The following is a 14,406-nucleotide window of genomic DNA, read 5'->3' as shown; positions in this document are numbered from 1 at the left end:
GGTAGAATGCCCATATAAACATGATTCCAAGTGTGATTAACTTATTTGGAGTAAGTTTACGGTTGATGGTGTAATAAGACTGCTGACTGAACTTAATTCCGTTTCATTAAGGATTAGGATAATTCTACCATGTCTTGAAACTGGAGCACATTTTCTTCACCTCGTCACTTCTATCCGATCTTAAGGTTAATCACTGTCTACTACAATTTCAGGAATACGTCTCCCACCTTTAATCCTGTTTCGGCATTTGACATTAGGGTCAGTGGGGAGGTATAAAAGTCACACTGTGCAGCTCTGATCATCGAGTCCACCAACACTCTTGGGTTGTTCAGGTGAAGAAGAACAGAACAGAACAACAGACTACTGAAGATGGCTTGGGAGGGAGGAACGGAGCCCAATGGCACAGAAGGCAATAACTTCTACATCCCGATGTCCAACAGGACTGGGATTGTTAGAAGTCCTTATGAATACAACCAGTATTATTTGGCAGATCCCATGATGTTCAAGGTTCTAGCTTTCTACATGGTCTTCCTGATCTTCACTGGAACTCCCATCAACGCTCTGACATTGCTAGTAACAATCCAGAACAAGAAGCTCCAGACGCCTCTCAACTTCATCCTGGTAAACCTGGCCGTGGCTGGGCTGATCATGTGCGCCTTTGGATTCACCATCACCTTCATATCTTCTATCAACGGCTACTTCATTCTTGGCCCCACTTTCTGTGCTATTGAAGGATTCATGGCCACACTTGGAGGTATGAATTTAACTTTATTCTTTCATAATTTTTGCTGAACAGCTCATTTAAATGCACCTAAAAGTGTCTTCAGTATTTAAGAAGTTAACCCAGGGCAGCTTTAATTATTTCAAAGGCCATTTTAAAAATCTGACAAAGATTGAGATATCGTGAACATCACCTTCCTTCTAAGATGTTAAAAAAGGTAAAATGTCATTTATACTGTAGGGATCTTGTCTAAGATGCTCTTCCTCTCTACAGGTGAAGTTGCTCTCTGGTCTCTGGTAGTGCTGGCTGTTGAGAGATACATTGTTGTCTGCAAACCCATGGGAAGCTTCAAGTTTAGTAATACTCACGCTGGAATTGGTGTTGGGATCACCTGGGTCATGGCTTTCGCATGTGCTGGACCCCCACTGTTTGGCTGGTCTAGGTAATTCACATTTTTCATAAGATTTAAAAACATCCAAAACTCAAACAAAGCATCTAGGCTGAAGAAAGTTGCATAGATAGATACTGTAATTAGATACTGTAAGTTTTAAGGCTGATTCTCTTAATGATTTGCCTTCTTTTCTTAAAACTTAAACAGATACCTTCCTGAAGGCATGCAGTGCTCCTGTGGACCTGACTACTACACTCTGGCTCCAGGCTTCAACAATGAAACATTCGTCATGTACATGTTTACTGTCCACTTCTTCACTCCCGTTTTCCTAATTTTCTTCTCTTACGGAAGCCTTGTCCTGACAGTCAAAGCCGTAAGTGAAGTGTTTTAAATGTTTTCCTTAAAGTAAAAACGTTTGAGAAATACAACTGTCATTTTCATTTTAGAATTCTGCAAAACCACGTGTGCTGTGAATCCTAATGATGATTTTCTGATCACAAAAACATTAGGCTGCAGCCCAGCAGCAGGAGTCAGAGTCCACCCAGAAGGCTGAGAGGGAAGTGACACGCATGTGCCTCCTGATGGTCTTTGGATTCCTGGTAGCTTGGGTCCCATATGCCTCTTTCGCTGGTTGGATCTTCTTGAACAAGGGAGCTGCCTTCAGCGCCCTGACAGCAGCTATTCCCGCCTTCTTTGCAAAGAGCTCAGCCCTGTACAACCCTGTTATCTACGTGCTGTTGAACAAACAGGTGGGCTGAATATATTAAATATTCCCTAGTCCAGTTTCTAAAATCTGCTTTTTCATCTTTGCTCAATCCTAAACCATGCATTTGTTTTTCTTTGATCTCTTTTTCAGTTCCGTAACTGCATGCTGAGCACCATTGGAATGGGCGGCATGGTGGAGGATGAGACCTCAGTCTCTGCCAGCAAGACAGAAGTGTCCTCTGTGTCTTAAATGTAGAGACATTTTCATACACCTGGACATGTTCATTTATTTTTTTCTTTGGTCGGGAATAATTCCTGGATGTGGACTGAGTAAAGTTCAGGGACGTCTGGACTACTTGACCAGTGATGAACAGCTCCAGCGACAAACTCATGAACTGCATTTTCTCATCTTTTCTTTGAAGAATGTTGGAAAGTGTTTGTCATGTCCTTTGTCAATCTGAATTCAAAATCATTGCAAATAATGGTAAGATCTGTGAACTAATGTATTTGGATGCTCACATTGACTCCCACTGCTGTCAGAGGAACAGCTGTCACTGTATCGTTTAAGCTATTTGGAACCATTGAATTTACATAACATCCTTAAAGAACATTTGGTTTGAATGCAGCAATATTTTTGTCTCTAACATCAGTGGGAACACATTTTGTACTGTATTTTCAAAATGAGCAACAATATACAATGTAAAACTGTTGTCACTTGCTGAATTGGTCATCATGAATTGTAAACATTGTATATATAAAAATGAACATAGATAGATAAATAAATGCATGCATAAAAAAATCTTGTCCTATTGAGTGAATTTTGAAAAAGGAAGACATGAAAACTGGCATAATCTAATAGATCTCTTATAATTTATATATAAGAGTCGATAAATGGGTTTTATAAAACACACACAAGCTTGTGTTTCTCTTTAAGAGCTAATCTGCCTGATCAAATGTGTTTTATTTAGTTTCAGCTAGGCCTAATACATGCCTCTTTATCAGGCCTGTGATAGGTGTCAAATCGGAGTCTAGTTCATGTCATCAGTGTTACCGGATCAAGCCAAAAAACACAACACAGAATGTGCTTAAGCTTGTTTAGGTTAATCCAATTTCCAAGACAAATATCAGGGATAATGTCTCCAGACTGTTGCAAGTCTTATTGGCCTTTCATTCATGGGCTCTTGAAAGTTGACACTTTAAATAGTTGTATGTTGCATGTAGAAGCTTAATCAGTCTAAAAATTATAACGGACAACATGAGCTTACATGGGGTTAGTGGAAATGTATTTGATAACAATTTCTAAGAAAGTATGCATATAAAATAGTGGGAGGATGTGACAGGACAGAAACAAGGTTAAGAAAAGTACGAGGTGGAAGAGATTATAGCATTGGAAGTCAAATTCAATCAATCAAATTGTACTATGTACAGTATATGAATATCACATATTACACATTTGTCTCACGGGGCTTCACACTGTATGCAGCATAGGACAACCTCTACCATTTGACCCCTAGAACGGACAAGAAAAAACTCCCAAAGAAACCCCACAATTAGAGCAAAAATGGAAGAACCCTCCAGGGGAGCAACAGAAGAGGGAGGGATGTCGAGGGATGTTGTAAAAAAGCAGGAATTAAAAAGGTACTTGCAAGGTAAACCTGCAAGAGAAAAAGCCTTTGAGCTCCATACTGTTTCAGAAATAATCCTTGATGTGGTTTTGAACATGATATGGCGTTTAATCACGGCAGCATTTAGAGATAAGATAAGATAGTACTTTATTGATCCCAATTTGGGAAATTGTTTTTGTTACAGCAGCATAAAAGACAAGGCATTTTACAATAAAACAAAACTACAAAATAAACAAGAAGAATAGAAAGAAAAAGAAATAGAAAATATACATGCAGATATTATATATACAAATATATATATATATATTCAAAATATATGACATGGAATATTGAACAGATTATATATGTGTAAAATGTACAGCAAGGTTTTATTCCAAGAGAAACTATGGAGCAGAGAGTTCTCTTCCAGCCAGAGGTGATTTATTGTACAGTGTTATTGCAGTGGGCAGGAATGTGTTCATGTATTGGTCCTTGTGACAGCGGAGCTGCAGCAGTCTGTTGGAGAAGGAGCTCCGCTGACTGTCCAGCTGCAGGTGGAGAGGATGGGTGGGGTTACTGCACTGCTATGACCAACCGACCGGGTCACCACTTTATTTGAAGGGGCACAATCATGATGAAGTAATGACAAAGTCATGCTTAGTTAATCATGATTACAACACTTTGAATTGCTGTGACTGCTCAGTTGTTTGGCCTGTCACTTTAATTGCAGATCTATATGAAGAATACATGAACAACATTAATAACTCAGAAGTCATGATGATTGAGATACCTTAGTTGATGCATTAATTAAGGTATTGTTCCTGCATTAAGTCATACATGAGATACCATTAGTACCTGTACATCACTGATAGTCCATGAGTACTACATGAATGAATTCATGCTTTTTCATGCATTAAGTCATGCATGAATTCATGATGATTTATGTACCCTTACCGTAAAGTGTTACCGAATCAGCACTTCTCTAAGAGGGCTGAAACGGAGAGATATGAGGCATGGCTAGAATTGGTGATCTGTTTGGTATTTTGAGCAAAACACTTCATAGACATGTTTTTTATATATTTGTATATATCTGAGACCTATAATATATGCCTAAAATAGTATAATAGGAGACCTTTAATGAACATAATTAGACTCAATAAAAGGAAATAATATGAGGAAATAATATTTGTGACTATACGAGATTGTGTATTTGGGACATTTTGGTTTTGCCGCAATAAGAATTGCCCGGGAAACACAGGAAACACAGGAAACACAGGAATCCCAGGATCCTATCAATTAAAATGTACCATGTAGGATCCTGGGTTTCCTGCGTTTTTATACAATAATTATGCTTTAGTAGACACACAGTTATTCATCATAAACATCTTGTTTTGCCTCTTAAGGCCATCTCACCTGCTGGGTCATTAATCAGTTTCTCTTGACCTGGCATCAGGCCGTGCTTCACAATAACTTACCCATTCATGCACAGAAACTCACATACAGTAGTCAGTCATTGACAATATGATTACGACATGCAGAAAGGAGGGGCTGGGGATCAAATGTTGGTGAACAACCCGCCTCTTCTGGATAAATTGACACCTTTATGCCTGAAAAAAACATGTCAGATGTCCATCAAAAGCAGCTTCTCTATAAATGTGAGGTATAACATGAGCCTCACAGTCACAGAATCACACTTCTCTATATGATAGTCTTCTTAAGTAGTTGCAAATGGGCAGGTCAGATGTTTGCTAACTGGTTGATATGCTGCATCTGACTCGGTCAGACAAGAAAAAAGGCTGCTGCGATTTAGTTTAAATGTGGGTAATACCTTAATCAAACAAAGTACAGTAATTTGTCATATCCTGCATTATTGCCTTGAGAAAGTGTTTTTTTTTTCTGCACCTATCCTGCAAGTTTTTAACTTCAAATGATTAATTTGAGAGTCAAGCAGGTGGTCAAAACTCTGACTTAGAGTTGGATACACAGCTGGTCTGGTTTCCTCGTACTGTAGGCGCACTAATACCAATTTAAATAAAAGGGTTAAGATCTTGAGTGAGTCGTTTGAGGTAATCCCTTTAAAGAGTGCCCAGTCGTTGTTGAGGAGAGTGAGCTAATTTAATTAGAGATGGTCCAATTACCTGATTTAACTTTAAGGATAACCCTTGGCAACTTGTGGACAGTTTGTGAATTTAAATTGCACGTTTTAATGTCCTCACAGACAGAAATGTACACGCATGCATTATTTAGTGTACACTTTCATAAGGTGTTGCAATTATTTTTGCTAAATGCATAGACACAAATGTTTTCCGCTGAATTGAGAATGTATATTATCATATATTATTATAAGTTACACCTTGTTTGTGTTTTTAGAGCAATGTGAGGTATAGGCTACATGATTAGGTATAGTGATGTAAATCTATACACAATAGTATAGAGTATGGAGTTCGGGTTTGCCTTTTTATTCACATTTTGAGTAAACTAGATTAAATGTTATTATATTAAATATTTCACTAATTCGTCTTATGACTTATGGCAGTAATACATCTTCCCTCTTAATGGTAGGTCTATGCTTTTCTAACCGGTAGCCTATGTTATTGTATACATGTGTGTGTTGGTGGATGCAGGGGCGTCATAGGTAGTACCCCTCACTCCAGTGCGCAGTACCTCGACGCCCCTCCTTCTCAACCTCAAGATCGCCCCTCCTTCTCAACCTTTGAGGCACGTGACGACCCGACTCCCGTGTTGTGTACTTACCCAGTCACAAAAGTAACATAGTTTATCTTATATTATGAATATATATATAATTCTGATGGCTGTGGTTATTTAAACATTCCCTGATAAACGTTATTTCAGCTTCAATAAATGAGTGTTAATCCCAGTGTGTTAAGTGTGCAAGTGTAATTTCACCTTCAATTCACGGTTTTCAAAACGTTAGCCACATGCTAATGTTAATCGGAAATTAAGAATTTTCAGAATAAAAGTGTTAAATTAATAGTTAGTGTGAACTTCCGGGTTTTTCAGAATAAACCTGCTTTATATTAAAACCCTGTATTTAATTTAAATTACGTCATATCAACATTGATTTTAATTTCTTACAGCAGGAGAGGTTTTGGGGTTTAGGTTTGGGAGGGAGGGAGGAAGATTAGGATTCGGTAAAAAGGTAGAGAGTGGTTAGGGTTAGGATGGGGGGAAGGGAAGGGTTAGATTGAAGGGAAGGAAGAGAACTGCTACCCCGGAAACAGGATGCAACGCGTCATCAGTGAAGGTCGTCAGGTGCCTCAAAGGTTGAGAAGGAGGGGCCGTCCCGTCACGTGCCTCAAAGGTTGTTGAGAAGGAGGGGCGTTGAGGCTCCGCCCATGTGGAGCTCCCGCCCATCTTGAGGTACTTGCAGTGTGGGGCTTCTCCGTCATAGTGGGAGGACAAGTGGGACTGACTAACCAGGGCCCAGACGGGGGGGTGGGGAGGAGCCTTGAAAGGCATGGAATTAAAAGTTTGTTTTTGTTTGCACTTATTTTTTAGTAGATAGTGTCATAACTAAAATGAAACTAGCTCAGTAATTTCGGTTGAGTGACTAAATTCTGTATCCAAAAACAAAGGGCAAAGGCTGTCCGGGGCCCCTCTCACCCCTCACAAAAGGAGCAAAATGGTTTAGTCCTCCCTGCACTAGTTGTCCTTAAGCCCCGCCTCCCAGCAGCTGCGTCTCAGCTGCTCTCGGCTCTGTCACACGGAGAGGAAACGGGTTGTGTCCGCTACAGTTCTCTATCGCAGTGATTCTCAAACTTTTTTCAATAATGTACCCCCTTTGAAAAAAAAATGCAGCCAAGTACCCCCAGATCAGCGCAAAAACTATTTGTTTGGGAAGAAATGCCTATATAAAGAGGTACAGTACAGCGCTGCACCATCGGTGTCTGATTTATTAAAACAACAACCTTGTAAATGAGAAACACTTTAAATGCTAAATTTCAAATAATAATAATAGATTTATTTTGTTAACGCTTTTACAGGTGCTCAAAGACGCTTTACAGATATAGTGTTTACAATCCATCACTAAATTCATGGAAAAACAATTTTAACATCATGTTATAACACTAAGATGGCATTAGTTGCATTGAACTGATCTTTTTAATAAGTTGTATTTACAATTTAGTGAGAAACACGGGCTTGTGCTTCACTGAGAATCTTTGTTATTCTCAGTGACAGGAAGGCCACTGCAGTTATTACACTTCACGTTTTGAAATATGTTTAACTGTTAATATAAAACCCACACTGCTCAAAATTCGTTACTTTTCCTAAACTTCTTCTTTTTTTTTTCTTAACATAAAATAAATCTCACGTACCCCCTGCAGTACTCCAACGTACCCCTAGGGATCCGCGTACCCCCATTTGAGAACCACTGCTCGATCGTATAGACCAGGGGTTTTCAAAGTGTGGGAAGGTGAGCCCCCCTCTCCCAATTATTATTGCTATTATTATTATTATTATTATTGTTGTTGTTGTTGCTATAATGCAGGGGTATTTAATTGCATTTCAAAGAGGTCCAGTAAGAGAAATGTCATTAAATGCTCTGTTTTCGCTGTCTACCTTTCTCTTTTTTGAGCATGCCATTTGAAATTACTCCGACTGTTTCTCTCTACTTGCCTCGTCTCTGTGTGTGTTTGAATCTATCGTGCTGACTCACTGACTGCAACGATTTGATTGGCTGAGTAGCATCACCTCATTAAAACGTTAAACAGCAACTTTTTTACACCTTTTTATCTTTATGTTTTAAATGTTTTTTTAAAAACATTTTTAACATTTTCAACATTGTGGATAAATCCATATATGCTCCCGGCAACACACTGACCGTCAACTTTGCCTCCTTATTACACTCACCCAGGGGCGGATCTAGAAACATATTCAAGGGGTGGCAAGAGGGTGGCAGGAGATTTTGAGGGGTGGCATCCCCTGGCAGAAGTATATGCTGATTTAATCGCAGTCATATTCAAAATATGATTCGAAAATAAATATTCAATGTTACAGTAACTTGGAAAGCCACAATATTAATAATTTAACTCAATAACATTAGGTGACATTATTGTGGAACATCAGTAAAGTCTTAAATGGAGATATATAAGGTGGCAGACATAATTGAATGAATTTTAACTGAACAAGGACTGGACTACTGCAATAAATACATGAATTAACTGTCTCATCAATGTTTGTCTGAATTAATATGATAATATTAACTATCATATCATTCCTATCAGCTGTCAATCACTCTTATGATCCACATATTCAGTGTTATTATTAAATAAACTATTTGTGGAGGAGTTAATGATGAATGTTCCTCAAGATGCTTGCACACCCTCATACGTATATCAAAATTCAAAAGAATCAAAATAACAGTTCAGCGCCCCACATCTTCATTGCAAACAGTTACAACCTTGACTTTACATCAGAAAGAACAAACATTAAACCAAACATTAAACTAACTGCATCAGTGGTTAAAACAACGTGTATTCAGCTAAAACATATACATTGCTGCAGTAATTATCCAGTGGAAAGTCCTTAGCCTACTTAAATCAAATTGGTTACTTTTTTTGGGCTGGGTAATGTAGTTTTTACACACCGTCTTATTTGACTTTCTCAGGACTTACAACTGTTTTTTGGAGGCAGACCCCCTCAAAGAAAAAAATATATACATTGACACACGTAAGGTCATCATCTTAACAGTTTTTTAGAAAACTAAGATGGTATTTCTTTTTGTTTTGTCTTATACCGTGGGAATGGTAAACACTTAAATAAACATGAAAAATGTTCTCTTAAAGGTCCCATGTCATGGCCATTTCCACTGATCATAATTCCATTGTTGAGGTCTACTAGAATAGATTCATATTGTGCAATTTTCCAAACTCACCTTGGTTTCTCATACAGCATCTCTGTAAACTACGTGTATTCACTGAATTTCACTCTCTGCCTTTAACGGCTCGTTGTAGCTCCAATAGCTGCAGCCCCCACCCTCCCTGTGAGCACAGTGTGCTCTGATTGGTCGGAACGTTGCGAATCGCACTGAGCTCCGTGGAGGTGTGGTTTCCTTGTTTAGCTATGCACAGTGAAACACATCCAAACTCATCCTGAGCACACACAAAGTCACAGCCGAAGTAAAAACAATAAGTGTGGCTTGAGTAAGAAAAGGGTTGATAAACACTGTGAGAATGGGTCTGCAGAGAGAATTTTGCCGCGATCCCAACTGCCTGTTATCAGCCTGCAGCCAGGGAGGAGAAATCAGCAGAGCTTCCTGCACTGAGTGTGTGTGTGAGGAAGTCCGTGGATTGGTCAATTTGGACCAATCAGCGGGGGCTTAACGTAACGGCTCTGCGGACGTAACGTAACGGCTCCACGGATTGGCATGACATCATGAGGTACCTGGAAGAATCAATGGACAGTGACGTATCTCCAACGAGGCATTTTGTCGAGGTATTTTCTGTGTTAGAGTTTTACTCGCTACAGGGTGTACTTTGAGGGTTTTGACTCTGCAGACCATTTACATGCATAAAAACCTTCATAACACACAAGGGGACGGGTAATAAACGGAAAAGCATGACATGGGACCTTTAAGCATGATACTCCAAGCAGACCTAATTTAACCATAGTAAAGTAATTGTTAACTACAGATGTACATACGTATGTTGAGGAAAGAGGGTTGAAATGTGCACAGATTATTATTACTTATATTATTACTATTTATACTTTAGTTCTACTTAAGTTCATTAATACTTTGGTTAATGACTTCCCTTATAACCGCTTCAGATTCATGTGTACAGTTGTTGGCTCAGTCATTTGTAAATACATTTTAAAAGATGCATTAGAGACATGGATCACAGAGGCCCACAGAGATAGCTTATAGGGCCCAGAGTTTTGTGCTACGCCACTGAGTGGATGTAGTTCTTCTAAATTATATATATATATAAATAACTTAATATATATTCACAATTGATGTGCATGTAAAATTAGAAATAACCAATATGGTGAAGAGTATTCATTTTGACCAAACTACTGCTGTTTTGCATTGAGGGCATTTAAAGTAATTGAAATAAAGTACATATATTTTTGTTCTTTTTATCAAACACTGTTGATTGAGATGAGAAAGTGATCGCTGAATCATGGCTGATTAAAAAAAACAAAAAAACAGCCATGTAAAGTATACTAATGCCACGATGTAGAAACAGAAACCATCTGTCACCCAGCTTTCATAAGTATGCCAACTCCCACAAGCGGGATTTCCAGACCAAGGCGCTTGTGTTTATCTGATAAGCATCCACAAATTGTCACTAGCAAGCTGTTAAACCGGAGGGGTTTGGTCCTATCTAATCTACAATCCTCACAAATTGGATTCACACCTTGTACGTAATTCAGAGGTGTTAAGCAGGTGGTCTGGGAGTCAGGATGCACATTAGAAGTGACACCTGTCACCTTTAATTTAGGTCAACAAGTGTTTACAGCAGCCACACACTGCCTTTGAAGTTCAAAGACCTAAGGTTGCCTCCGAAGGCAGAGACTGAAGGTCAAATATAGTCAACCATGATTTTTGATGATGAGATTTGTCTTTACAGGGAGCACTATAAGTGCATCTAATAAATCCCAATAATATATAATTGAGTTATTATTGAATTATTGATACAAAAATGTGAACATCACTTTAATGCTATAACTACCACTAACTATTTCTCACAATTGCTTACTACAAAGCTTGTGAAATCACCCTCAAGGGATCAATAATGTATTCTTTTCAACTTTTTATAATTAAAGAATGTTTAATTTCATTACAAACACAACAACAAATATACATTAAAACAGACACAACATGTATATATATATATATATATATATATATATATATAAACATTTCAACATGTAATGTAGCTACTTGCATCCACATCGTTTTTCCCAATAGTTTCCAAAACATGTTTTCTGTATAATGGTATTTAAACTTTGCCAAGCCACACTACATTGTTCAATAATGTGTTTAAATAGTCCTGAAAACCTCTATCTTTAATAGAGCGGATAAAGGCAAAAGCTTTTCCTTGTTCAGATACCCACCCTGCCACCTGTGGCCAAAAGGATGCAACAACCATACAATAATACATGTAAAATGTTCTCCTCTGCTTCAGGCACTAAAAATACAGAAATAGTACACATCAAAGTTGACTTTACAATGTGCCAATTGTTTATAATGCAGAAGTGACAAACATCAATAAAGCTGGGTTTTTATCCATAATAATATATCAGTTTATTTGTTGATGACATTTTCTATAAAACCACTTGGTGAGTAACTAATGCTGTGTGAAACAAATCAGAACATGGAAAATCTTATTAAATGATATGTGTTGGTTTGTTATACACACAAAGGCCCATCCACACCCACCCACCTGAGGTTCAATAAACAATGAAACAGCAAGCCAAGTATTCTTCAATCATCAAAACTACAACAGCAATTATTCTTAAAATGTTCATTAAAATATAGCTTTTACATGGTTGAAAGAGTTGTTTTAAGTTTATGTGGGACATCTGAAACCAAAAACATGTGAGACCTGAGCTCTAAATGAGATGTATACGGAAGCTTTGAGATACTCATAAGCCCAATGCAGGGGAGATGTCTAAAGCCTAGATCAAAAAGGTGCTTGCCTCGTGCGTAAGGTCACATTGAAAGGTAATTGGGATTAGCTTTCTGCTTCACAGCTATGCAAGTACTTAACACACTCCTGTGCAGGTTAAGTGTGGAAACTGTAACAGGAAGTTCTGTACCTGTGCCAAACAGAAACACTAGCGAATCTGTTCGTAGGTCAGGAAAACACATTATGTGACTGGCCTGGAACAAATTGTACAACATTAGTGTCAATCAATGAACACAAACATATGTTACCAAGCACACTGATTGCATGGTGTGTATTTGTTATTCTGCAAATACTTCTATGTGAGTCTTCTGCATTGACTGTAGAGCTTTAAAGTTAACTTGATTGCACTTATTTGTAGTGAAATGCCTAAATCTTGTATCTTTTAAAACAGTATCTGAAAATGTACATGGAGTGTTTTGTGTTAGAATTTCTGTGGAAGAAAGCTAAAAGTACAATATGAAGCTAGTTTCAGAATAATGAAACACTGTCAATAAAGTTGTACAGAAACATACATTCAAAGAGACAGGGGCCGTTTCTCAATCGCGAGTACACATGCTGCAGAGCAACTATTTCAAGTATACTACGTCATAGAGTGGCGCAGAATGCTGGGCATTTAACATGAATTTAAACGATTTAAACAGTCCTTTGGCGCCACTCGATGACGTAGTATACTTGAAGTAGTCGCTCTGCAGCAGTTTTACTCGCGATTGAGAAACGGCCAGGGATTCAAATGTGTGGAGGATATTGGGTTGAAAGGGAAGTTAATATGACACAAAATGTATGGAATACTCCCTGAAGAGTAGGCACTATAAAACCCTCTAAAACACTAGTAAAAAGACAGAGACTGAATACAGAAATAGTCACCAATTGGAACTTCAAAACATTTTTAAAGTAAGATAATGGTTGTTTGGTTTGATAGATGTTGATTGTTGTTGTTTTTCCTTCACATGACAGTAACATAAAATAGGGTAAAAGGCCTAGGACGCTAAAAGATCAAGGCAGATACCCGCTTGATAGACAGGAACACAGGAAGACTATGAGCCTATAATACAGTTCTTGGATGAAATTGTGTTTGAATATTAAAAACATGGATTTACTGCTAAACTCCTGCTAGGGTTTTGTTACAGAGGGATGTACATTAAAACAGGTGAATACTTTAGCATGCTGATGACATACTCGAGATCTGTGCTCTTTCTAATCTTTGACCTCCAGAGTGGCTCAGATACTCGTGTGCGCCAGAGGATTAACATGTAATTCTCCTCCACCAACAAACGCATAGACATTACATCCAATAATACCAAAACCAACCAAATACACTTTCTAAAAGTATTTCCATATTGGTACATGTTGTTGTTGTTGCAGTGATGCATTTTCAAATGAATCAGTTCTAACTGGTCTGCTGTTTGCCTTATATTTTGTCCATGAGTATAGTTTATACAAGGACGACTATTTGCATTACTGAAGCGCCTTCATGTGGTCAGTTTTATACTCCTCAGCACAGTGTTAATCTCAGCAAATAGTGGTGCACACATGATAGTATATTAGTTAACCTTAATTCACTTAAAACTAATGCAAAAGCCCTGCATTAACAGTAAGTAAGTGTACACGATATAAACACGTATTATGTATTTACAACTAATAATAGTGTGCACACGCAGGCAAAGGTAAATGCAATGAACCAAGACTGAATGTTTGCATGTGTTGCTGAAACCTCTCTGGTGGTTAATTTGATATAGCTCATGGTTCAATAAAAGCATATTAAATTATGTTTATTTTTGTTCTGTTGTATAAGGTGTAAAAGCATTATTGTTGTTACTATGTTTGTCACTCAACATGTATTCATGTTGGTTATTGGTTTTACAAGTAAACACATATACATGACCAGTTAATAAAGGTCCTATGGCCATCCTAGACCGTCTCATGTGAAAGTAATTAAAATAAAATAAACATCAGCACCACCTGGCGGCCAAACCATGGAATAGAAGATGACCTGTGTGATCTGTGTCAGATCTGTTATTCTTAGTATTTAGAGGTGGACGCTCAGAAACTCATAAAGTTGTTGTTATATAATGTATTTATAATGTACACTATACTTAAAAATGTCTAGGTACATAATTTGAGTTTTAGGAAAATTACACTTTTTGAAATATGGTGTGTTGAGGGTATAGTGGGAAAGAACAAGTGGCATGATGAGGAACAGATTATGGCAATGAACTACTCACTTTTTATGTTTTACTTATTTTAGTAATTAGAAAGGTAAATCTACTGGTGTAAACATAAAATCCGGCAACAAGTTAAATGACATTGAAATGGGAGCCCTTTGGTGATCTT

General features: G+C 37.9%; 1 protein-coding gene across 1 annotated transcript; it reads left to right on the top strand.

Annotated features, from left to right (window-relative positions):
* Positions 1-369: 369 nt before the first annotated feature.
* LOC307042074 (green-sensitive opsin-like) lies at positions 370-2,093 on the top strand (the record flags this gene model as incomplete). Its single annotated transcript, XM_079685782.1, has 5 exons — positions 370-754; positions 995-1,163; positions 1,320-1,485; positions 1,622-1,861; positions 1,969-2,093. The coding sequence occupies 5 exons, from the start codon at positions 370-372 to the stop codon at positions 2,065-2,067; spliced, it is 1,059 nt and encodes a 352-aa protein (XP_079541908.1). The 3' UTR covers positions 2,068-2,093.
* Between the last annotated feature and the right edge of the window lie 12,313 nt (positions 2,094-14,406).

The sequence above is a fragment of the Notothenia rossii genome (assembly GCF_949606895.1).
Source record: "Notothenia rossii genome assembly, chromosome: 5".
Taxonomy (NCBI): Eukaryota; Metazoa; Chordata; class Actinopteri; order Perciformes; family Nototheniidae; genus Notothenia; species Notothenia rossii.
This window is presented reverse-complemented; position numbering and strand designations above follow the sequence as displayed.